The 26,823-nt window shown below is 39.6% G+C and overlaps 1 protein-coding gene across 1 annotated transcript in view; it reads right to left on the reverse strand.

Moving 5' to 3' along the window:
- The window catches only part of Abca13 (ATP binding cassette subfamily A member 13), a 463,272-nt gene that overhangs the window by 361,337 nt on the left and 75,112 nt on the right, over window positions 1-26,823 (reverse strand). The window contains 5 exon segments of the mRNA XM_055624041.1: window positions 1,276-3,060; window positions 5,552-10,306; window positions 10,957-11,071; window positions 24,643-24,782; window positions 25,451-25,656. Of these exon segments, the coding sequence (XP_055480016.1) occupies window positions 1,276-3,060; window positions 5,552-10,306; window positions 10,957-11,071; window positions 24,643-24,782; window positions 25,451-25,656 (7,001 nt within the window).

Below are 26,823 nucleotides of genomic sequence, written 5' to 3' on the forward strand. Positions count from 1 at the left end.
AGGAAGGAAGGAAGGAAGGAAGGAAGGAAGGAAGGAAGGAAGGAAGGAAAGAGGAGTGTATATAGACAAATAGTGAAAGTTTTATCTGTGGAGAACTAAAAATGTGAGTTGAAAGCTGAGCTTACAGAACAGAGGTAGCCAGGATTACCTCCCGTTCGAAAGGAAATGCCAAGCAGAACAGGACACTCAAGCACTGTAGTTTAGAATCAAAGACAGTGCAGAGATAAAGCAGGAGGCTCTTGAAGCCAGCATTTAAAATTTGAAATAATGAGACATCTGTTTCATCAAGTAAGGACACATCATTCCAAGCCATTTAAAAAAATGATCATACTCAGAGTACAATTCTGTGGCAACAGAACTAACAGGAAGTAGGTTAGCCTGTCTGGTAGCAGATGAGGCATAGAGGTGTTACATAACACCTCTAAGTTGCCACATGGGGTTGAGAGGAAAGTGAACAGGCAAGGATCACAGTATAGCTAGCCTTGCCACATCCAGGAATCACAGCTGAGGCAGGAAGAGCATCGTGGGGTCCTGTACATCAAAATGCATAAATCCTTTAGCCCAAAGCAGCAGACTAATGTTAGAGCTGGATTTGGTGATAATGGAACTTTTAAGTGGCACATACACATACCTTTAACACTAGCACACTGGAGGCTGAGGCAGATTTGTGAGCTTAAGGGATGGGAGAGCTTAGATGCAAATCATCATTTAGAGATGAGTTTAAGGAGGACAAGAGTCATTATCTGCTTCTTCCTTTCCTATGGTTAGTTAAAGCTGCAAACAAAATCTTGTGACTGAACTGGATAGATCCCACTCATCACTACATACCCAATAATGGTACCTGTGGCTGCTGTGATTACAGGTGTGCCTCACCACACCTGACTCATCCCTAATTTACAATTCATTATGTTATTATTTTATTGTCATATAATAACTATACATATTAGTGAGGCAAAAGTAGTGTTACTGCTGCAATACATACAGAAATGCAATGGTCAACCTAGCTTCTCAAATGCTATACATATATCCAATCTCAAATAGAGTGTAAGGCTTTTACTTCTGGATATTTTTTTAATGAATCCAAATCATACTTGAATGCCAAATAATGAGGCAAACAGGGAAAAGAAATTGTTGACTTGGATCATTGTGTGTAGATGCTGGCTTCAGAGTGTGATGAAAACTGAGATTGAGAAAAGCCGATTGCTCTGCTTTGATGTGAGTACTTCTTGAATACTACAGTAAGGAATAAATTAAGCAAAATGGGATTTAGAATACCTTTGATCAGCTTGTGGTACTTTCTGCCAGTGTTCGATCAATACAAATAGTGCCTTCAGGAATTTCTGGAAGTATGACATTTGTTCAGAGCTCTGAGGAACTGCCATCATTTCTTCCTTGTTCTTCCCATCTGTTGCTGCTGTAACATTCTGAGCAGTGGCTGAATTAGGAAAAATCAAAGTGTGCATGAAACGTGCCCACTGGGTGTTGTTGGGGGGCAGCGCTTCCCTTGAGAGGGCTATTCTGCTGAGACCAATCAGGACTGACTTTGCAAGCTGATAGCGACTGCTGTTCTGAACCCAGGACAAATCAGAAAATAAATCTTGATTTAAATCATCTCCATAGTCACTGTTAATTTCACTAGAGGCCTCTACAACTGATTCTATGGTGTTTAAAAGGTCATTTGGATGCTGGGAAAATGTCAACAGGAGATTAAAAATATCCCAGTTATCTTCCTTTAAGCCATTCCAAAGAGCTTGTATGGTGAGATTAATCACCATTTTCAAGAAAGTCTCTCTTTCTGTGCTGTTATCTGTTAACATTACATCCAAAAAACGGATTATGTCATGACTTCCTTCCTTTCTCAGGACCTGAGGATGACTGGTAGAAGAAAGCTCCTGAAGCTTCAAGAAATCCATTTGGTTGGTGATGTTACTCATAGGGACTAAACAATCTAGAATTTCTTCCCATAAATTAACAGCATCAAGAGAAAAGTTTTGAGTCCTGTTTTTAACCACCACTGCAAGATACTCCAAATCTCTCAACCCAATTTTTATAGAAATTAAGTTTTCAGCCATTTCCTCCAAAATCTCAGAAAAGTCTTTGGATGGGCTGACATATGAAGATATGATAGATGACACGCTCAAAATATCAGAGTCCTCTGATGTATTAGGTGTCACTCCCATCATCCCGAAGGCCAAGTCAAGAAATGGTATCAACAAATCCTTTGTCTTCTCGAATAGGAAAGGGTCTACTTTTTTCAAAGAAGTTACTTGCTTCACATGATGTTGAACATTTTGTAGCATGATGGAATACAAAATGTCAAAGAATGTCCTGAAGTCCTCTGAGCTAGAGATGGAGAGGGTTCCCAACATTGTAGTTATCTTTCTTGAAACCTTTTTGGCTAGATTGAGAAGTCTCACCACGGAGTCCACTGATGAGGCAAGACCAGCCAGTTTAGCAGTGTTGTTCACCAGCAAAGTCAGAGTTCTAGATATTTCTAAGGCAGGTGCCAAGACATGACTTTCTTTACCAACTTGGGAAATGGCACCAAATAACCTCATAGTTGATTCCAGTGTTTCTCTTTTTCTTAGAGGGAATGAACTGTTTACAACAGAAAGCAAGTCAGTTAGCTTAGCAACCATGGTGTGTTGGTGCAGAGGAGACGAGGAGCTGCAGGCCTGGGTAGGCGAGTATAAGAGAATGTCCATAATAGTGGTCATTTCCGCAGAACTTTCTTGTACACGGTGGAGAACAGACCTGAGATTTTGGTTGAATTCTGAGAGGTTCTCAGAATTATTAAACTGGGAGAGAAACTGTGTCACTACCGTGAAAAAGTCCAAATGGCCTCCAGTGTCAGTTTTAACCATGCTCTCCCTTGGATGAGTGTGAGAAAAATCTGTCAGAACTCCAGAGAGTTCTCTGTTGTCTAATGAAAATGAGTTCTTAATCAGATGATACATAGTCTTCAAACTTGAGAAAATGTTCATCGATGAGTTTTCATTCATCCAGGTAAGGAATGGATCCAGTTTCAGAACTTCAAAAATTTTGTCTCTGGGGACAAAACTGAAAATTCATGTATTTTTAATTTCATGTTTCATAAGTTAGTCACAGAAAGATTAAAACATGGTGATATCATGATTTTATTTGTTTTATAATAGTATCATAGAATGATGATATTGAATGGAGTGCTGAAAATCAAAAATAACTGCAGATAGAGCCTGACACTTTGTTATCAAATAACAAAAGCAGTAAAGAAATTTCATAGGCGATGTTGCAATGATTCTTTGAATGTAGCAATCTGAAAAACTTCATTTTTTGCTTTTAGAAAAGAAATCTAGAAAGATAATATAGTAGTTCTGGTTTTCTACTTCCATAAGAAGGTTATTAAGTTTTACAAATCAGGAAAATCTGAATAAATTGGCTACATTAACTTTTATAATGCCCTTCAACAATAAAAACCATAAAGAAAGGGGAAGAACCAATTAGATAATTGAAGGATATATTCTTCAATAATATATACGTATATATACATATATATTTAAAACATATTTAACTGTAAACTAGTATCAAGAATATATTTTTAAGAAGTTACAACTATCAAAGACAAATGGAGGAGACCTACAAACCTAAAGAAAACTTAAAGAAGAAAAAGAAAGCCATTTGCAAAAGACCAAAGTCATAATGGACCAACTTATATATTCTGAAGTTCTCAACTTTAGGAAAATGACATTTAAAATTATAATGAGATTCTGCCATAGTCTCACCAGATTCACAGATCTGAGTTCATATAAACAGTACCAGACACGACAAGGCTGAAGAGCCACAGGGAGCCTCACACTCTGATCAGAGTGAAAATTAAGCCAAGATCCTCTGAAATTCTTATAATTGAGGTTGTATATGTACTATATTCTATGCCAGAACTCTTCTCGTGTAGTTAGGCTGCAGAAACACCTTCATTTGTCGACAATTCCCATCCATGCCCAAATAGGCAACCAAGTTAAGTGAAGCAGGTCACAAACACACTAAAAGGATAAACAGGAAGAGGACTTGTTGGAAGAAAGAAGGGGTTTAGTGAGGGGGGAGGAGAGAAGTGAGGGTAACAGAAAATGAGAAACAGCAGTCTCCTTACACAATGGTTTTTGGTTTCTTTTGTTTGTTTGTTTGTTTGTTTGTTTGTTTGGGAGGGTTGCTTTTTTGTTTTTGTTTTTGTTTTTTGGTTTTTTTTTTTTTGGCTTTTTCAAGACAGGATATCTCTGTATAGTCTTGGCTGTCCTAGACTCATTTTGTAGACCAGGTTGGCCTTGAATTCACAGTGATCTGCCTGCCTCTGTCTCCCCCAGTGCTGGGATTAAAGGTGTTGCCCACCATACCAGGCTTACACAATGATTCTCGATATAATCTGTTAACATCTGAAAAAAGTAGAAAGCCTATTTATACTAGTACTGAATTTTAAAAGTACTGCCAGATTGCTCAGTCCATCTAAAATGGCCTATCATATGTCTCCTTGGTGAGGCTGCACAGTAGCTCCAACATGTCCTTTGCTACAAGTGTCTGGTTGGGTGGACTATACAGGAGACCCTCTTGAAAGCACTGAATGGAAGGTAGTGGCCATTTTGTAACACAAATATACCTTCTTGCAGCTACAGATTCCAAAACTAACATAAGATGCTGAGAAGGAATCTTGCAAAAGTGTTTAAAGTCCTTAGTGAGTTGACTTCAGGATATTCAGAAAGCAAGCTATCTTAAACAAGTCTGCCACAGTCAGTTAGAAGGCCATATAAGAGTCTCTGAGACCCCTTGTGCTAGAGACCCCAAGAGCAGCAAGGTAGGCAGCTTTTGTCCCATGGATCCCCCTATTGACCACCTCCTTGGATTGCAAACTTTAGCTCAGCAGGTGTTCCCTGCTTCTCTGATTGTCCCTCCCTGAACCTTGCCCCTCTGAGGTTAAATGCATTTACCTGGTCTTCATGGTCACATGAACCAACTTTCTGTGCTGTATCTTTGCTATACTCATTGTTCCCTGGATGTCTCCCAAGTAATACAACAGCATAGAGTAATGGGAATTTCTGTCTAGAACTTTCCCTGCTAACATTCAGAGAGATTGCAGAAGACTGTGACTAGAGATGCTATGACTATTTTAATGGCTTCAGATACAAACAATAGGCTAATTGGAAAAAAATAGTTAACCTTGTGCTTGTGGTGAGACAGGTAATAGCACAATTGAAACCGTGATCATACCATATGTATATGTAAATCTACTCAAAATACACTTTTCTCTTGTATGTAAGAAAGAATTTCTTGTATTTATGTTACAAATTGAAAAAAATAATATATGGTTGATGAAGAGAGGCTAGATTTAAATGTTTATTGGTTCAGCGAAAATTGAAATTCTGTTACCTTAATCCTGTCATAAAACACTCATTGTGACAAAAACCACTTCAAAAGCCATTCCAAATTTAGGTACAGGAATAGTGATAGACAGTTCGCTACTCTAGACAGTGAACCAGTTGGGATGCTCCACCAGCATGACTTTGTGAAACAAAGGTACACTCACCTCATCTCTGCAATGACATCTTTATGGAAGTCTTTCAGCAGAAGTGATATTTTATTTTCAGGCATTCCATTTAGCAAAGGGAAGAGTAATATCTCCAAAAGCTGCTTCAAGAAATCTTCTGTGATTCCTGCTGCTTCCCCACCATTTTTGGACTGGATATGATTCAAGATGAGATTAATGAAATCCATTATTTGAAAGTAGGCACCACTGAAATCCAGAGCTGATTCCTGAGAAAGCTCAGCAAAGTTATGAACCGAATTCATCACAATGCTTTCAAGAAGCAACTGGACAGCTGAAAAGTCAGTTAGCTGCTCTTGATTTAGCATATGGCTGAGGAAGCCAGAATCAAAATTGCTTTCTTTAGAACTGTTTCTGAGATAGTCCAAATAGGTAGTAAGATCCCTGGCCAACGTAGTTACATCAGTTGAATTTTCACTGGCAGTGGCACTGAGTAGTCTTTGCATTAACCTTAAGTAATCTTCATTTTCATATTCATGAAGCCAGTGTTTTGTGAGAAATAGAAAACCTTCAATAATTTCTGCTGTCTTCAGTGGTGATGAATCCAGGATTTTCAGAACTTGAGAGAGTTGCACAGTTGTGTTTTGAAGAGCTATGCCTTGGATCTTTTTGTTAATATCCGAAAGTAATTGTCCTAGACTCAAGTTACTGGCTGGGTCTTTGGTGGGTTGTTTAAAGTCCAACCACAGTTCTTCAAAGTTGTAAGTTGCTTTATCATTTTTCATTAAACTTGATAATGCATCTGAGCTCTTATCTGTAAGACTTGCGTTCAGAGAGACCATGATTGGAGACAGTAGATAATGAGCACTATTTCCTAAACTCCAAACAGCAGAAACCAATTTGAATATTCTTTCCAAATTTAAGTAAACATTCTTTTGGACAGATTTCTCTGTGCCTTTAGTAATGTTAAGAATCTTGTCTAATTTACCTAACTTGTCCAGAATGTTTTCGCCCAGTATAAATTTTGTAAAATTGGCATATTTTAATTTCTCTATGATTTGCAAAGCAGCTTGCTTTATGGGTCCACTAGGACAGAGTTCTTGGGTGCTGCCAATATCCAGACTTCCAGAAGGTGACACAAAGGGTAATACCTCATGCCAAAATCCCTGCAGAGTTTTCACAAATAAATTTTTAATGTGAAATATCTCCAACAGCTCCAAGAGAATGGAATTCCAGTCTGCCAACTCATGGATCACACAGACTACTTTCCTGGTTATTTTCCCTTCAGAGTTTTCATTTATGCATTGGGAATCACTTGGCGGTGACAGATGAAGAAGATCTAGTATACGGGTCACCATGTGATAAAATGAAGAAGACCTGTGCCCCTGGACATTACAGCCTTCTACTTTAAGGTTTTCCTCAAGCCTGAAGGTTGTGTGGTTTGAGCACCAGACCTTGGGAAGGCACAGTAAAACCTCTGAAACAACAGCTGGTTCATCTGATACCAACTCAACTGTGTCCAGAAGAGTTTTAATCACATCGGCAAAGTCTTCCTTAGTGATATTGAACATGGTTATGCCATGAAGAAGAGTGAAGTTATAGACATCCTTGAGGCTCTCTGTTATGTTTTTATCTGTGACTCTCTGCAGGAGGCCTGCAATGTGGGGAAGAGCATAATACACATCCAACACAGTATTCACTACTTCCTTGGGCAGCAGACGGGAGAGACGCAGCAGGTAACTGACACTCCATGAGTCTGAGCTGTCCACAAACCTCTCCACTAAGCCAACCAGCATATCGACCCCTAAACTGTCAATACCTGATCTGCTGAGGTTCTTAAAGAAATTCATTAGGCTTTCAGAGATTTGCCCAAACTGGCCTACTAAGAGCTCTATGTCAGCCTTCTTGAGGGAATGCACGAGAGATGTCACTTTCTTTAAGACTTGAGCATGATCCGAATCTTGTGGGATATTGAAATGGACAGCAGGCATTAAGGAGTTGAACACATCCCGGGCCAGTTGGATACCAAAACCCACAGCTTTCAATATCCCATATGGGGCCACTTCTGATGAATTCTGAAGACCATTAGTTATGTTGAGAGCAAAGAAATTAGCTAATTGGTAAATTGAGTTGCCTAAATGGTTTATATCTTTTTCCTTTGGGCTGGTAGAGAATACAGTAAACATTGTTTCAGTGTCAGAAGAGGAATTATTTCTGAGGACATTATGGAAGATACCTCTTAAAAGTTTCTGCATTTCCTTCCCCAGTGCTATAATATGCTGCCAGATATTCTGAAACCGGTCAGGAATGTCATCTGACATTCCTATGGGTCTTAGAAGTAAGTCCTTGAAGTGCTTCCAGTCATACTGGGAGGCAAAATCAAGATCTTTTGTTAAGTTGGTGATGATCATGTCTACCTGCTTTGTGGAATCGTTGAAAAGAGCCAATAAAATCTCAAATTTAGGGACCTTCTCTTTTTCCAAGCCTGTAGTAACTATAATATTTAGAAAGTCAGTTATGTCTTTCAGATAAATATTTACACAGTTTATATTTGATTCATTTAATGGACAAATGGGTATCTTTTTATTTAGCACCCATGTTAAAATTTTCAATGCAGAGTTCATTTTGTTTTCCATATCCTCGAAGCTTCCCAACATGCTGTGACTATGGCTGGATGAGGAACTTGAATTATACATCATACACAGACGGTCTATGAGATCTACCCATGCAATGCATCCTTCCAAGCTACTACTTATGTTTTTTGATGAAAATATGGAACTTAACATGGCCAGAATATGTGCCTGCTTCTTAGAAGTATTCACAGGTAATAGGTTATCTTTGAAAATCAACTCAGTGACACTCTGAAAAATACCAGCACATGACAATAAAGTTCTATCCTCTGACACATTCTTAAGAAATAATATTGTTTTTCTCAGCTCAGTTATGACACTTGCAAATTTGGCTTTATGATCTGTGAGATCATTTGAAAGAAAGTTATTGATCAATTCCATATTTCTGTCCATATAGTCTGAGGTTTTGCTTAACTCAATGAAAACATCAAACAGGGAATATAAGAACTCCTTGCTTGCATTTGTTTTCATTGGAAATGTCTTCAGCTGGTGCAGGGAGGTTTCCATGGTGATGAAAGATTTCTCTATTTGGTCCAGGTTAAGTGATTGCACTGCAACTAATTCATTACTCAATGCTACCCAAAGATCCCTGAGATCCAGGAGGCCATCCCAGTCATGAAATCCATTCTCCTGAGTTACATTTTTAAACAAATTTAACAGGACTCTAGCAGTATGATATGTGGGAACTATTCCTTGGCAGTTTTTAGAAATGTTCCCATCACTTTCCAGTTCATCCAAAAGCTGAGTGATACCAACATGAAGAGGAGTAAAAATACTCAGGTCAAGTTTGAATATGTGAGAAATGCTTCCCCAAATCTCAGTCCATGTCTGAATCCATGAAAGGGTACAGTGGATGGCCGTGAATTCACTGATCACACTGCCATTTAATGAGAGGTTTGAAAAAACTTGTTTCCATGAAAAAGGAAGGGAAGACCCCTCATTTCCTGAATAAATCACAGAAGAAATGGTTGCATTTTCCAGAATGAAGCATTCACTCAGCAATTGGGTTTCTGCTGTACCATTAAATAACTGATTGACATACTCAAGTAAAGAAACACGAAAGCCTTCATCCATGGCAAACAGCTGCTTGAGACCTGTCAAACTAGCATGAATCACTCCTTGTGCTATTCCCTCCGTCAACACTAGGGACTGGGCTTGAATTTCTAAAAAGTTTAAAATTGAAAACAACTGCTGACAGTAAGATACCTCAGGTATTGTCCCAAGAGCCTCTGTTGTCTCCGATAAAAGCAAAAGTGCTTTATTGATGTTTTGGATATTAAATCGCTTTATGAGGTCCAAAATCTGCCTAGAGATTTGAGTGAGATAAGTTATTAGAGACTGTCTATCCCGAATGTTCAAGAATTTATAAAGATATTGGTAAAGTGAAGAATACGTCTGCAGAAGTACAGCTGTGTCTCTGTCTTTGAAGGTGCTCATGTATATATGAGTCAAAATGTCATCTAGCTCTTGTTTTTGAGGTTCAGAAAGGGCTGTAAAAAGCTTAGACATGTTCTGCAGAGCATAGATGGTGTCCAGGGCTATTGAGACTTGTTCCTGTGTCAGAAAGCTAAATTCATAGAGACCATGTACTATAGCCTCACTTAAACGTATGAAGTCTGTATTCGTGGCTGGCGATTTGGGCCAACCAGAATGGAATGATTGGAAGAAATTAAATATTTTGCCAAGAATAGTTTCATATTCTGGCACAGAAAAATCTACAAGTGTGGGCAAGATTTCAATATTAGCTCTTTCTTCTTGTGAAATGCTATTGAGCCAGAATTCTCGCAGCTCTGGATTAATTTCAAGAAGTATTAATTCTATGAATCTCAAAATATTTTTTGATTCCTTCTGCATCCGGTGCTTTTTAAGACTTTGAAGTTTTTCAATGACCAGTTTCTCAAACTTCAGAAGTTTCTGAGCATCACTGTCATGTGGGTCTTTCTCTAAACTTTTTAAATAATGTATCCACAAAATACTTCTATTCCAAAGAAGCTCAGTGAGAGAAGAGAGATTGTGGGATTCAGGATCAGTGAATGAGCCAGAAGGAACGGATAATAATAATTCTTCCAAAAACTCCACACATGACAGGAGAATGTTCATCTTCCCATTTTCAAGGGTGTACAGCTTATTGTCCACCGCTAGACGGTGTTTTGTGAAATTTAAAGCCCTGTAATAGAAACAGAATTGTCTTAGTGTTAGAAAGAAAAACTAATGCATCTCAAATTTCTAAGATGGTAATCATTCATAGTAATCAAAATGGAACATTTTCTAAACAAAGCACTTTTAACTTCATGTCAAACTAATATGACCATCTATTACTATGTTAGAAATCTCACCACTGCAGCATACATTTAATGTAAAATTTGTTTCCTATTATCAAAAAAAATTCACAGCTCACAAACATGAGTGATTCAAACAGGGCACAAAAATCAGTACCCTTACATTTAAAAACCCATCTCAAAACATGTGATAATAGAGAAAAGTAGGAAATATTTGTGCATATTTACTTCGAAAGACCAACTTTCCCCCAAAGCCTCTGCAACTAACCCAAATGGAATCATTGACCCTATGGTTGAAGTGCCAAGTAATGTCTGGCCGTTCTTAAAGAAATGTTTTATTCTTAGATCATCAATTATCACTCATGCTGTTCTATAGAAAACTCCTATTCCTATTGATGCACACTTAAGAGGCAAATACAAGATTCCTGATATGAAGCACTGTCGATGTTTAAATTGAGCTCATAACAATTAAATAATGTTGCCAATGATTGACATTTCCTTATGTTAGTTAATACCTGAAAGTTGAATCTAGACTTACTTGGTTATGAAAGTTATTGGAGACTTCTTCAAGTTATTGAAAAATACAAAATAATTATCAATGACGAGTTTCCAATCCATATTTTGTGTATAACAAGGAGAGTCCTCAGAGAAAGCTAAAAAGAAACATCAACAAGCTGAATATAACAATCAAGCAAAATATACAGCAGATCACCTCGTCCGTTTGAAAAATTAGCAAAGGAGGTTTGGAAATTTGTGGTTTGACATCTGCTTCCAGCTCTGATGACACTGTGAGCCATTTAGCAATGCAGAACTTTGGTTCCTGAGAGACAAAAGGCAAGCAAGAGCAGACCCATGATTATCCCTGCCTACCGCTTTAGAGAGACTCTAGGACCGTGGCTCTTAACCATCCTAATGCTGTGACCCTTTAATATAGTTCCTCAGATTGTGGTGACCTTCAACCATAAAATTATTCTGTGGCTACTTCATAACTACAATTTTGCTACTGTTACGAATCATAGTGTAAATATTCGATATGCAGGATATGTGATATGTGACCCAAAGGGGTCATGACTGACAAGTTGAGAACTGCTACTCTAGGACCATGTACAAGGAGAAAGTGGACTGGGGCTCAATAGACATGTTGTGTTGGGTGGAAGCTTAGATTCTGAAAGAAAGAATTCCAGGGAGGGATCTGCAAAGTGTATGTGTCCCTCTACTGTCCAGATGAGAATTAATTGTGCATGTGAAGACACTGCTTGAGACTAGGACGCGTCACACAAAAGATGTTAAAGATATTTGTTTAGTGATCACACAATAACAAGAATATACTCTAATGCTCATAGCTATTTTGGAACATTTTATAATTTCATCAACTATCTAGTACCTTAAACAAAAAAGGATTTTCACTGGTTATAGGTAATCTCTAAAGATGACTAAGCTGAGTAATGAATCTTTAAAGCAGAGGTATCCAGCCTCTTGACATTGCAATATAATGTTGTCATCTACAAACATATTAGGTCATAGTCATGGCTAGCCTGAGATACATGCTGCTTATGAGTCATAGGTTCAACGCACCTATTTTAAAGCAATCCTAGGGCCTTAAAGGACCAACCGATATGAAAAATAGTTAGCACAGAATAGAGATCAAATCTGTATTTGTCATCAAACCAAAAATTCCAGTCATACAAAGAAAGAAATATGATGAGAAAAATAATTAGTCAAAATAAATGGACAGGATGCAATGAGGAAGAACATGAACCACACAAAATGTTTTGTGTTACTCAATTTACACTCTATTGTTTGCACATTTAAAATGCAAAGCTTCTCAGACTGGATAAAATGAGAACTAACCATATGCTGTATATAAGAAATATATTTAAAATATAAAGAAAAAATAATAAGAAGGGATATATGACTATCAACATTAATTAATAAAAAAGAAACTTATCAAACAATGTAGAATTCAGGTAATAATGCCATCATTTTATAATGTTAAAGGCATAAACAATTCCAAACATGCGCACGACACTTGAAAGCAGAATTCTAAAACACAGAAAATAAAAACAAAGCACAAAGATAAATAGGCTAATTCATGTTGTACTCTGAGATATAATTAGATGTGGAGACAAAATATCAGCAAAGAGGGAGGATTTGCATAATTCTGCTAACAAAGTAAAGCACCTCAAGAACCATTTCACACAGCATGAAAGCAGTACTGATTCCCTTCCGGGACACATGGAACAATTACCAACAACTCAGTTTTTTAAACCCTAAAACAAATCCAAAAAAATTAACAATACTGGTGGTATAAAGAGTCTTCACAGACTAAAATAGAATTAATTAGAAATCGGTAACAGAAATATAACTGAAAATCCCACATATTTGAAAATAAAATAACACACCCATAAATTATTTATAGGTCAGAAAAAAATCAAAAAGATAGTAAGGCATGATAACAATTCTTCATAGATACATAAAATTTTATATATGTTGAATTTCTCTTATTTTGTTATGGGTCCCCCCCCCTTTGGTACTTTTTTTTTCCTTTATTAATTTCACTTTATTCCCTTTGTATCCCCACTGTGGTTCCCTCCATCTTCCCATCCCAATCCCTCCCTTCCTCCACCCTCTGCATGCATGCCCCTCCCCAAGTCCACTGATAGGGGAGGTCTTCTTTCCCTTCCTTCTGATCCTAGTCAATTAGGTCTCATCAGGAGTGGCTGCATTGTCTTCTTCTGTGGCCTGGTAAGGCTGCTTCCCCCTCAGGGGGAGGTAATTAAAGAGCAGGCAAATCAGTTCATGTCAGAGACAGTCCCTGTTCCTATTACAATGGAACCCACTTGGATACTGAACTGCCATGAGCTACATCTGTGCAGGGGTCTTAGATTATCTCCATGCATAGTCCTTGGTTGGAGTATCAGTCTCAGGAAAGATCCCTGTGCTCAGATTTTTTGGTTCTGTTGCTCTCCTTGTGGAGTTTCTGTCCTCTCCAGATCTTACTGTTTCCTGTTATGGGTTTTTTTTAATTGCTTAAAGTTAGAAATATTTTATTTTCTAACTTTAAGCAATCAATTTAACCTCTTTAGCATCCATTTCTCAAGTAAAATTGCATAAGACTCACATTCATTATGCCTCATCAAATTCCCACTAAAGTGACTTCAGTATCTATGGGAGGAAAATGAAAGCACTCCAGAAAATTATGTCAGAGGTGTGTGATATTGCATAAGAAATAGGTTGATCAGATGAGATCTGGCGCGTTCAGGGTGGTATAGGTGGAGGGGAGAGAAGGAGGTTGAAAGATGGGAAGGCTGGAAGAGAGAGGGGAAAACGATGGTGGGAGGCACCTCTAGAACCAGCTGGACACCCAAGATGAGGTAGGCTCCTGGGCAGATATGGGGATGACTCTAGCTGAGACACCTAACAGCCAGGATCATGGAGACTTAGAAGTAGCCACCTCCTAAAGCCAAGCAGGACTTCCACTGGAGGGAGGGAGTCACCAACCCAGCCATACAAACTTCGACTCAAAATTTACTCTGACAGCAAGGTGTACAGGGATAAAGATAGAGCAGAGATTGAGGGAAGGGCCAAACAATGACTGGCCCAACCTGAGACCCACCTCATGGGAGAGAGCCAAGCACTGACACTATTAACAATACTCTGCTATGCTTGCAGATAGGAGCATAACTGTCTCTTGAGAGGCTACACCCAGGAGCTGATTGAAACAGATGCAGAGACCCATTGTCAAATGTTGAGTGGAGCCCAAGGAGTCTTGTGGAAGAATTGGGGGAAGGATAGAGGGACCTGGAGAGGACAAGAACTCCACCGGAAGACCAAAAGAGTCAACTAACTAAAGTCCATGGGGGTTCACAGAGACTGAACCACCAATCAAAGAGTATGCATGGACTGAACGTAAGACCACTACACACATGTAGCTGGTGGGCAACATGGTCTTCATGATGGTCCTCTAGCAACTAGATTGGGGACTGTCTATGACATGAACTCTGTGGCCTGCTTTTGAAGCATTTTTCCATAGCTGGGCCATCTTGTTGATCCTCAGTGGAAGTGGATGTGTTTAGTCCTGATGCAACTTGATATAACAGGGAGGAAAGGTTGGCAGGAGACTCTCCTTAACTGAAGAGGAGAGGATAAGGGAGTAGTAGGGTAGGGCCCAGGAGGAGAAGAGGGAGGGTGCTTTGATAAGGATGTAAAGTGAGTAAATTTTTAAAAATTAATTTAAAAAAGTAAGACAAAAAAAATGGATTGATACTATCAGAAAACCAAGCAGTGAAAAAGAAATGTTTAAGCAAAAGAAGAAAATAAAATTCTTCACAGTAAACGTCTCTACTGTTTTTTGTAAAAAAGTTCAATCTAGATGCTCATTTTACTGGAGAGGAATAGGGAAGTGGCATCTCTTACATGTATGTTCAGTTCTTGCTAGATACCTTTAAATAGGGTCATTGTAAAAAAAAAATCCTGGTAAAGTAAGCTTTTTAAAAAAATTATCAAGGATAAAAGTAATATCCTTGATACAGCTGGCTGGCTCAATTAAATTTCTGTATCCATTCTTCAGTTGAGGGGCATCTGGGTTGTTTCCAGCTTCTGGCCATTACAAATAAAGTTGCTACAAACATGGTTGAGCAAATGTCCTTATTGTGTACTTGAGAATCCTTTGGAGATATGCCTAGGAGTGGTATAGCTGGATCTTGAGGAAGCGCTATTCCTAGTTGTCTGAGAAAGCGCCAGATTGCTTTCCAGAGTGGTTGTACAAGTTTACATTCCCACCAGCACTGGAAGAGGGTTCCCCTTTCTCCACAACCTCTCCAGCATGTGTTGTCACTTGAGTTTTTGATCTTGGCCATTCTGATGGGTGTAAGGTGAAATCTCAGGGTGATTTTGATTTGATGGGTAATGAGGTTGAACATTTCTTTAAGTGTTTCTCTGCCATTCAATATTCCTCTATCGAGAATTCTCTGTGTAGCTCTGTTCCCCATTTTTTAATTGGATTGCTTGGTTTGTTGCTTTTCAGCTTCTTTTTTTTTTTCCTATTTCTTTTTTTTTTTTAATTACACTTTGTATCCCCCCATAAGCCCCTCCCTCCTCCCCTGCCGATCCCACCCTCCCTCCCCTTTCTGCATGCATGCCACTCCCCAAGTCCACTGATAGGGGAGGTTCTCCTCTTCTTTCTGATCTTAGCCACAGAGGGCCTCTGAAAGCTTCTGCAGTATAGACTGTCAAAGCAGATGCTGAGCCTGATGGCCAACTGATGGGCAGAGTGAATGGAATTTTATGTAAGAAGTGGGAAATAGTAAGAGCTGGAGGGAACGGGAACTCCACAAGCAGAGCAACAAAACAAGATAATTTGAACACAGGGAACTTCCCAGAGACTCATACTCCAACCAAGGACTATTTGTGGAGATGACCTGGAACCCCTGCACAGGTGTAGCCCATGGCAGTTCAGTGTCCAAGTGGGTTACATAGTAATGGGAAGAGGGACTGCCTCTGACATAATCTGATTGGCCTGCTCGTTGATCACTTCCCCCGGTGGGGGGAGCAGCCTTACCAGGCCACAGTAGAGGACAATGCAGCCACTTTTGATGAGAACTGATAGGCTTTTCAGCTTCTTTAGTTCTTCATATATACTGGATATTAGCCCTCTGTCAGATAGAGGGTTGGTGAAGATTCTTTCCCAATCTGTAGGCATTCCTTTAGTTTTGAGGACGGTGTCCTTTGCTTTACAGAAGCTTTTCAATTTCATGAGGTCCCATTTATTGATTGTTGCTCTTAGAGCCTGTGCTGTTGGTGTTCTGTTCAGGAAGTTGTCTCCTGTGCCAATGAGTTCAAGGGTATTCCCCACTTTTTCTTCTAAGTAGTTTAGAGTGTCTGGTTTTATGTTGAGGTCTTTGATCCACTTGAACTTTAGTTTTGTGCAGGGTGATAAGTATGGATCTATTTGCATTTTTCTGCATGTAGATATCCATGTAGAAACAGCACCATTTGTTGAAGATGCTGTCTTTTTTTCATTGTATGGTTTTGGCATCTTTGTCAAAGATCAGATGTCCATAAGTGTGTGGGCTTATTTCTGAGTCTTCTATTTGGTTCCATTGATCCACCATTCTGTTTCTATGCCAGTACCATGCAGTTTTTATTACTGTTGCTCTATAGTACAGCTTGAGATCAGGGATGGAGACACCTCCAGAAGATCTTTCATTGTAAAGGATTGTTTTAGCAATTCTGGGTTTCTTGTTATTCCATATGAAGTTGAGAATTTTTCTTTCAACCCTAACCAAGCAAGTCAAAGACTTGTATGAAAAAAATTTCAAGCCTCTGAAGAAAGAATTAGAAGAAGATAACAGAAGATGGAATGATCTCCCATTCTCATGGCTTGGCAGGGTTAACATAGTAAAAATGGCCATCTTACCAAAAGCAATCCACAGATTCAATGCAATTCCCATCAAATTACCAACACAATTCTTTACAGACCATGAAAGTTGAAAAATCTTAAAGATGTTTTAAATAAAACTAAGAAATGTACCAGAAAATTATCCTAAAATATTACAAAATAAGAGAATCTTATAAGAGGTTCAATTAATGGCTAACAGAAGTCCTAGAATGAAGAAGAAAATATAGGATTTAAAGTTACAAAAACAAAATCATGCAAAAATATTTTCTGTGTGAGTCAAAAGAACGGCTGAACGACCTGCCTGCCAGCTGAACTGCTCCACTCCCTAGATAGACTTAGTTCCCAAAGACTCATTCAATACTCCACCCATCCCACCCCGTTCCCTGCCCTGTTGCTGGGCCCCTGACTGTGATTCCAACAGACTTCCACTGTTCGGGTGCAGGCCACATCAGTCAGAAGAACAGACTCTAACTACTCAGGTGCAGACCACACCAATCAAAAGAACAGAGACCCCCTGCTACACAAAAGACCAAGCTAGTCTTCAGAAGTCCAGCCCCATACATGATCAAAGACACCCTACTGGATCCAAAGCCATGCTGGCTGCTAGAAATTCAGGCCACAAAAAAACAGAAGACCAAAGAGGAAATGGAAACCAAGGAACAAAACACCCATCCAACAGAGACAAACTCAGAAGTCAGCACTTAAACTTATAATCATCCCAACTCCATATGCTTAAATCCCACTGTAAAAACAGTCAATAACAGCCAGGGCAAAATAGCACCCCCAAGCCCATATATCCTAAGACAACAAGTTCTGCATACTCCATTGAGGATGGAGCGCGCACACATACACATACACACACACACACACACACACACACACACACACACACACACTCATACACACACATACACACAAACAAACCTTAAAATCAATTTTATAAAGATGATAGGGGTCAGTAAAGAGAAAATTTTAAACTCCCAAAGAAATCAAGGAAAAGACAAAAAAATGAAGGAAATAAATAAATCCCATAAAAAATTAAGAGAAAGGAAAAAAAGTAAAAATAAACACACACACACATACATAAACAGAGGAAATTCTTGACATGGAAAATCTAGAGAAACAAACAGTAACTACAGATACATCACCAACAGAATACAAGAGATGGAAGAATGACTCTCTAGGGTTGAAGATATGATAGAAGTAGATTCACCAGTCAAGGAAAACATTAAATAAAAAAATAAAATAAAATAAAAAACCCTAACACAGAATATCCAGGGATTCTGAGACACTGTGAAAAGACCAAATCCAAGAAAAATACGAAAAAGAAAAGGAGAAACATCCAAGTTCTAAAACCCAAAAAATGGGGGCTGGAGAGATAGCTTCAGTGGTTAAGTGCACTGACTGCTCTTCCTACATTAGACCTGGGTTCAAATCCCAGCACCCACATGGCAGCTCACAACTGTCTAACTTCAAGATCTGATACCCTCACACAGACATACATGCAGACAAACCACAAATGCACATAAAATGAAAATAAATAAATTTTTAAAAAACACTTAAAAAATAAATAAAGCCCAGAAGAAAAATTTTCTACCCTAAAGAAGGAAATGCCTACAATGGCACAAGAAATTTAAAGAACACCAAATAGATAGGACTAGAAAAGGAAGTCAACACACCACATGATAATCAAAACACTAAACATACAAAACAAACAAAGAATATTAAAAGCTGCAAGGAAAAAAGTCAAGTAACATATAAAGGCAGACTTATTAAAATTATACCTGACTTTTAAGTGTGAAAGACTTTTCAGTCTCTAAAAGCCAAAATGGCCTGGACACTTGTTTTGCAAACTCTCAGAGACCACGGATGCTACCCCATATTTCTATACTCAGAAAAAAAATTACAATTACCATAGATGGGGAAAACAAGATGCTTCATGTTAAAGTCAAGTTTAAACATCTACCCACAAACTCAGCCCTGTAGAAAGTACTAGAAGGAAAACTCCAGCCCATGCAGATTTAAGTAGAGCCATGAAAATACAGGCAAAATAAAAATTATCTCATACCAGCAAAAGCCAAAACAGGGAAACACACACACACTATCAACAACAAAATAACAAATTAACAATCACTGGTCATTGATATGTCTCAATATCAATGGACTCAATTCCCCAATAAAAAGACACATGCTCTACTGAAGGCATCTGAAAGACTCTAACTAGCAGTGTTTTCAAAGCAGATACAAAGACTCGTAACCAAACCTTCGGCAGAGTACAGGGAATCATATGAGAGAAGGGGAGTTAGTATGATGTGGAAAGGATAGGAGCTCCACAAGGACCAAATATATCTGGGCACAGGGTCTTCTCTGAGACTGACATTCAACCAAGGACCACGTATGGATATAACCTAGAACCTCTGCTCGGATGTAGCCCGTGGTAGCTCAGTAACCAATTGGTTTCCCATAGTAAGGGAAACAAGGACTATTTCTAACAGGAACTCAATGGCTGGCTCTTTGACCTCCCCACCCCCCAAGGGAGGAGCAGTCCTGTTAGGCCACAGAGGAGGACATTGCAGCCAGTCCTGAAGATACCTGATAAAACAGGATCAGATGAATGGGGAGAAGGTTCCCCTCTATCAGTGGACTTGGAAAGGGCCAGGGTGGAGATGAGGGAGGGAGGGTGGGATTGGGAGGGAATGAGGAAGCAGGATACAGCATTAATAAAGTGTAACTGATAAGAAAAAAATAAAATTTAAAAAAATCTTGGGCAGGAAGAAGATAAGAGGGAAGATAAGCAGAAGATGAGGGGGTATGGAAGACATGGCAGAAAATACAATTCTCTTTACCCAAAAAAAAAAAAAAAGAAAGACACACGCTAACAAAATGGATATGAAAACAGGATCCATCCTTCTGCTGCCCACAAAAAACACACCTCAGCATCAAAGATACGCATTATCTCATACTAAAGGATGGGAAAATTTTTTTCCAAGCAAATAGATTCAAAAGGCAAGCTGGTATGTCACTAGACCACAGACTGTATTATTCAAACTTTATTTTACTTAAGAAAAATAAATCTTCAGATAATAGAAAAAAGAAGCAAGCTGGTGCAGCTATTCTAATTTTTAACAAAATAGACTTCAAAATTTAATCAAAAAAGATGGAGAAGATCATTTCATAATCATCAAAGGAAAAATCCACCAAGATGGCATTTCAATTCTTAACATTTATGCCCCAAATGCAACATTATTAAACATTATTATAGAAACATTATTAAAGCTTAAACTACACATTAACTTCAGGGCACAACATAGCCAAACTTCCAGAACACAATGAAACACAATGAAAGCGGTGCTAAAAGGAAAGCTCATAGCACTAAGTGCCTTCATTTAAAAGATAAATAAAGAAAGATGGACAGATCTCATACTAGCAACTTAACAGCACACCTGAAAGCTCTAGAACAGAAAAAAGCAAATGCACCCAAGAGGACCAGATGGCAAGAAATATTTAAGCTTAGGGCTTGAAATCACTAAAATAGGAATAAAGAGAACAACACAAAGAATCAACAAAACTAAGAGCTGGTTCATCAAGAAAATCAGATCATCCTGAGTGAGGTATCCCAGGAGCAGAAAGACACACATGGTATATATTCACTTATAAGTGGGTACTAGACTTAAAAGATAGAATAAACATATGAAAATCTATACACCTAAAGAAAATAAACAAGAAAGAGGACCAGGGGTAAGATGATCAGTCCTCACTTAGAAAGACAAATGGGATGGACATTGGAAGTAGCAGAAAACAAGTAACAGGACAGGAGCCTACCACAGAGGGCCTCTGAAAGACTCTAACTAACAGTGTATCAAAGCAGATGCGGAAACTCACAACCAAACCTTCGACAGAGTGCAGGGAATCATATGAAAGATGAGGGAGTTAGTATGACCTGGAGAGGACAGAAGCTGCACAAGGACCAAATATATCAGGGCACAGGGGTCTTTTATGAGACTGTTTCTCCAACCATGGACTATGTATGGATATAACCTAGAACCCCTGCTTGGATGTAGCCCATGATAGCTCAGTATCCAAGTGGGTACCCTAATAAGAAGAACAAGGACTATTTCTGACATGAACTCAATGGCTGGCTCTTTGACCTCCCCTCCCCCTAAGGAAGGAGCAGCCTTGCTAGGCCACAGAAGAGGACATTGCAGTCAATCCTGAAGATATCTGATAAGCTAGGGTCAGATGGAAGGGGAGGAGGACCTCCCCTATCAGTGGACTTGGAAAGGGTCAGGGAGGAGATGAGAGAGGGAGACTTATGGGCAACCTTTGGGCAGAGTGAAGGGAATCTTAGGAAAGAAGTGGGAAACAGTAAGATCTGGAGAGGACAGGAACTCTACAAGGAGAGCAACAGAACCAAAAAATCTGCACACAGGAGTCTTTACTGAGACTGATACTACAACTAAGGACTATGCATGGAGATAACCTAAGAGATAACCCTGCACAGATGTAGCCCATGGCAGTTCAGTATCCAAGTGGGTTCCATTGTAATAGGAACAGGGACTGTCTCTGACATGAACTGATTGGCCTGCTCTTTAATTACCTCCCTCTGAGGGGGAAGCAGCATTACCAGGCCACAGCAGCCCCTCCTGATGAGACCTAATTGACTAGGATCAGAAGGAAGGAAAAGAAGTCCTCCCCTATCAGTGGACTTGGGGAGGGGCATGCATGCAGAGGGTGGAGGAAGGGAGGGATTGGGACAGGAGGAGGGAGAGAACCACAGGGGGATACAAAGTGAATAAAGTGTAATTAATAAAAAAAAAGTGATACATTTATACAATGGAATATTACTCAGCTGATAAAAAAAAAAAAAGACATCATGAAATTTGCAGGCAAAATAGATGAAACTAGAAAAGATCATCCTGAGTGAGGTAACCCAGACCCAGAAAGACAAATGTGGTATGTGCTCACTTATACGTGGATAATATGCAGCCACTCTTGATGAGACCTAACAGACTAGGATCAGAAGGAAGAAAAAGAAACCCTCCCCTACCAGTGGACTTGGGGAAGGGAGTGTGTGAAGAGAGAGGAAAGGAGGGGTTGGGAGGGGAGGAGGGAGGAAACTAGAGTGGAATACAAAGTAAATAAAGTATAATTTAAAACAATAAAAAATAAATTAAAAAAATAAGTGGATAATAGCTGTAAAGTACAAAACAATAATGTTACAGTCCAATGACCCAGGGAAGGTAAGCAACAAGAAGGGCTTAAGATGGGAGGCAAGGATCTCCCCAGGAAATGTAAATAGAATAGATTTCACAGGTGAACTGGGGGTTGGCTAGGATTGAGAATAGGAAGAATCAGGTTGGGGATAGGGAGAGAGAAAATCCTGAAAGAAATTACTAGAATTGGGGTCATTTCAGGCGCAGGTGGAAACGTGGTACAATGGAAGCTCAGTGGAACCTAAGAGAGTAACCCTAGCAGAGACTTCTAGTAATGGGAGACACAGGGCCTGAACTGAACATCTTCCGTAGCCAAGCAAGGCCTCAAGTGGAATTATTAGGACACCAAACAAGCCATAAAACCTTTGATCTACAGTTTGCCCTGCCTGTAGAGGGTGCTGGGACTGGAGCTTAGCAGAATTGTCATCAAAGGGACCAGAGAGACTGCATCCATCAACTGATGAGAGCAGGTGAGGAGTACCACAGCCAAAGATTGGGTGGAGCTCATGGAGTCCTGCTAAGGAAGGGGAGAAAGGATTGGAGGAACCAGAGTGGTCAGGAACACACCATGAGAACAGGGCCTACAGAATCAGCCTGAGGGATCAGGGAACCTGTAGGTCCTCCACATACATGTTATGGCTGAGTAGCTTGGTGTTCTTGTGGAAATCGGAAATGTGGAGTGGGGGCTATTCCTGACTCTTTCATCTGCTTGTGCAACTCTTTTCCCCTATGGGTTTCCTTGTCCAGCCTTGATGTGATGGTATGTGCCTGGCTTGTTATACCATGTTTGCTTGATGTCATGGAAAGCCTGTTTATTTCTGAGAGAAGGGGAGGGAGGAAACCCAGGGAAGAGGGCCAGCGGAGGGGAAAGACTTGGGGGAGGGGAAAAAGAAGAAACTGCAACTGTGATGTAATATATGACAGAAGAGTAAAACACAAGGAATATTTTCCAAATTACCAAAAATCTACTGAGTATACAGCGTGATGCAGGTTTTTAAGTTCATGTTTACTGAAGTCTTCATAAGATGTCAGAATACTAGAACTAAGAAAGGAATCTCGACATTATCCACGAGAAGAGAAACATACATTTAAAAGATTTTAAGTCTTAATCCAAGAGTGTGCTAGCAGAAAATACAAAAATAGGATTACAGGCAAAAATAGGTGAGGAGGATGAGGTGGTGAAGGAAAATGGTTAATATGTGGGATGACCATGCAGTCCAGGAGGATGCTGCCTACCCGACACTCTGAAATTCAGAGCTCTCAGAGTATTCCTGAAAGAATTGCAAGATCTATTTGTCTTGTGGGGTGCAGGCTTACAAAAACGATCCAGAGAGGAAGAGTCTTGGCCAGTCTGTAAAGGCAGCGATTTAGAGATGGAAAGAAAGAAAAGCAGAGAAGGAATTAGAAACTGGCATTGTGCGCTGTGAACCTTGTGAGCTGTAATGACTGATTGGGCAAGGCATGCCTGCTGGTACAGTGCTGGCATGAACACCATGGGAGTAACTAGTCATTTCATTTTCTGATTGGGTTGAAGTTCTGCTCCACAAGATGAAACCCATACTCAGCACCATTGTTAGGCCCAAGTCGTAGGCTCTATAGACAAGTCGTAGGCCCAAAGGGAGAACCTAGCACAATTATTCTGCTAAATTTGTATAGTATTAAACTGACTCCTAACAACTTCTCATTATACCATAGATAAATGCATCTCCCAATCCTTACTTTTAAAACTTCTATTTGCAGTAGGCGTTAAAACAGAGACCCACAAATAGACAAAGGGCAGAGAATAAGACACAGCAAATGCTCAGCCATAAAAAGAATATTTACACCACACAAACCCATCCCAAGACTCAGGTATCATTTCAGAAGGGGTAGGAAGAGCATAAGGGCCGAAGGTGGTGGATGACCTCAAGGAAACTGTGTCTTCTGGACACAGCAGGGCAGCTGCACATATGAAGTCATGGCAATTGTGGTGGCACACACAAGACCTGAGCAAGTTCAAGCCAGCCCAAATGCTCATGTGGAGATGGAGAGCAAAGCACACACTCATACGTCTAGGGCTATTGGCAAGAGTTAGCTGCTGAGAGAGGTAGAGACAGTTTTCTCTAAGAGCTCCAGGTATGTCAGTCATGCTCCAGTGAAAGATCACACACTCAAGAGTATATATAGGCAGTACAAACTTGTCTTGAAGGGTTTTTTAAAGAAATTACAAAAGGACAAAAGCTTGGGTGAGGAGAGAAGGGAGTGAATATAAGAAGCACTGGAGAAGGAATGAATATGATTATGATTAAAACACCTTCAAAACTCTCGGTGAACAAATAAAATTTTAAAAATTAAATAAACATTTTCATCTAAACAAGCACAATTTTGAGAGTGAATAAGATACCTGTGGATGGTGCTGGGAGAGTCTGGCCCAGACAAAACAGGACTGTGGAGATTCTGATCACAGCCGTAATGACACACTGAATACAGTAACCATAATAGCTAGCAGTATTTGGAGGGAATTCCACTTTAGGCTTCCCTTCGTGATGCATAACAGCCCTTCGTACTGCAACTCTATCTCCTAAGTGGGGAAAAGACCACACATTCCGGCCATTAAGACCTCCTGACTTACACAGCAGACCGTTCTGGAAACTTCCATGCTCGTTCACATATTGAACCAATTCACAAGTCTTCCTGATGATCTCTGAGAAGATTTTCCAGTAGGACATTCGCTGCAGGGATATTTGTACCTCTTCAAGTATGTGTGATACCCTGAAATCAAAAGATTCCAAAAAACTAGAACTTTAACATGACACATACTTACAAAACCATCTAAAGGTAATGCATGCAAATATCTGACAGTCCACCTGAAAAAGCAATTAGAATCTTGTAAGTAGTTGACTTACTATTTATTCATTTATAAATTATTCTAATCTGATTTGGAAAATAAGTAAAAGAAAATTGACAGTACATGAAAAACAGAAAATCAAGAGTAAATCAAGCAAAAAACAAGGAGAAAATAAACACAACAATACAAAGTAGATACTGAGACTAAGTAAAAATACATCCCCTTTGATATATTTGATATATCAAGTATATGGGTTTATTAGCAGCCACAGAAATTGGATACTGGTGTAAGGGGTCATGAAATAGAAATAAGGTATAGCTCACTTGAGCAGCCACCCATATGGAAAAATCAGTCTTGGTTACACACAATCTTTGAGTTTTTCATGAAACGTGAAGTCAATGGTTAAACAGAGAAAATGTCTAGTGTGTTTTGGGTTTTACAAGTTTTCTTATATAGCAACCAGGTAATCTCCTTAAAGTATCATTGTAGTCTATTCTTTAAGAATGGCATGTATGATGGTGAGCCATCATTGAGTAGCACCTGAAATCCTGCATCCAAGCCCTGAAAAGGTTTTCATACATCACATACTTACACTGTGGAAACAAGCTGGCGCTCGCAGCCATCATCAGAGATACCTTTCTCAGGTGAGGCATCAGCTCCTGGCAGCTGGAAGACCTGAGAACAGGCAAAGCTCACGTCTGATATCTGTGTCCCAAGATCCTGCCAGCCCAAGTGCCCACCATGTTCTGCCACTGGTCCATCTGTTTGTCCTGCAATGACCTCTTGCAAACGGTGACCCTTAAAAGAAAGAGAAAACATCATCTGTCAAAAGTTAACCCATTTCAGATGGGCATTTGAGACATAGCCTCCCTATCTGTGTTCAGTTACCAAGGTTTCCATAATCTTGAGGTACAGTTCTAGACATGAACTTTTCCTCATGTTCAAAGTTACAACCCCCTTACTGAATAGGTGACTTTATTAATCACCTAAGAGATACTCTAGTGTCATAGTCAAGTGTGTTGGGTGGACTCCCCAAATGTGATGAAGAAACATTTAACAACATCCTCAGAGAACCAGACCTGAAAAACACCCTCATGGCAAACCCCCCCCACACACACACACACACAGTCCCTCAAGGCTGGATTCAGATTCACTTTAGTCCATAAATGCAGCAGAGTGACTTGTACAAATTTCAGTCTCAGCAGTTGTCATAATCTTTGAAAACTTCCCTTCTTGCCTATTTTTTTTTTTTTTTGGAACCCTTGAGTATCAGGGAAGCCCCACATGGCATTATTAGAGAGAAAAGATAAGCCCCAGGACTTCAGTGTCTAGCCAAGCATCCAAACTACAGCCAGCCACCGTGATCACAAAATCACAGCTGTCTAAGGAACACACGTAAGCTTAAGAGAACTCCATCTGACTGAGCCCCACCCCGCCTCCAGAGTCACAGGAGATCTTAGGGTACATTTTGTTTTTAACCTCTGAGCTTGGGAAGATCGGTCAAGACTAGTCATCTAACCTCTCTGAAAGGCTTTCTCATGCAGCTGAAGAAATGTTTGCCTGCAGATCCCACTGAGTCAGCCTCAGCTCCTCCTGTGCCTTTCTCTCCAACTAACATCCTCTCTGGCTTTTCTTAGCTCCCACATCCTCCTCCACATTTCAAACCCATCAACTTCTCGGGGACACTTCCAGATGCTGGACCGTTACACACTCGCACTCATGTTATCCATCCTGCTCAAGCCAGAGAAGAGCCTCTTGTTTGTACACCCTCTGGCCTGGTCTATAAATGCCAAGAAGACAATGAAGGGCTTGACTGTGTGCACACTCTCATTTCCATTTTCATTTTGCTCAGACATCATTTCTATTTTATTATTTTGCTAATTATATATTCTAATGCCTATAAGGTATAATTTTTTAAGAGACAGGTACTCGTGAGATGCGCAAATTGATAAACATAAGAGCATT

This window comes from Psammomys obesus, unplaced genomic scaffold (assembly GCF_907164565.1).
Source record: "Psammomys obesus unplaced genomic scaffold, mPsaObe1.curated_primary_1811, whole genome shotgun sequence".
In the NCBI taxonomy this organism is placed as follows: domain Eukaryota; kingdom Metazoa; phylum Chordata; class Mammalia; order Rodentia; family Muridae; genus Psammomys; species Psammomys obesus.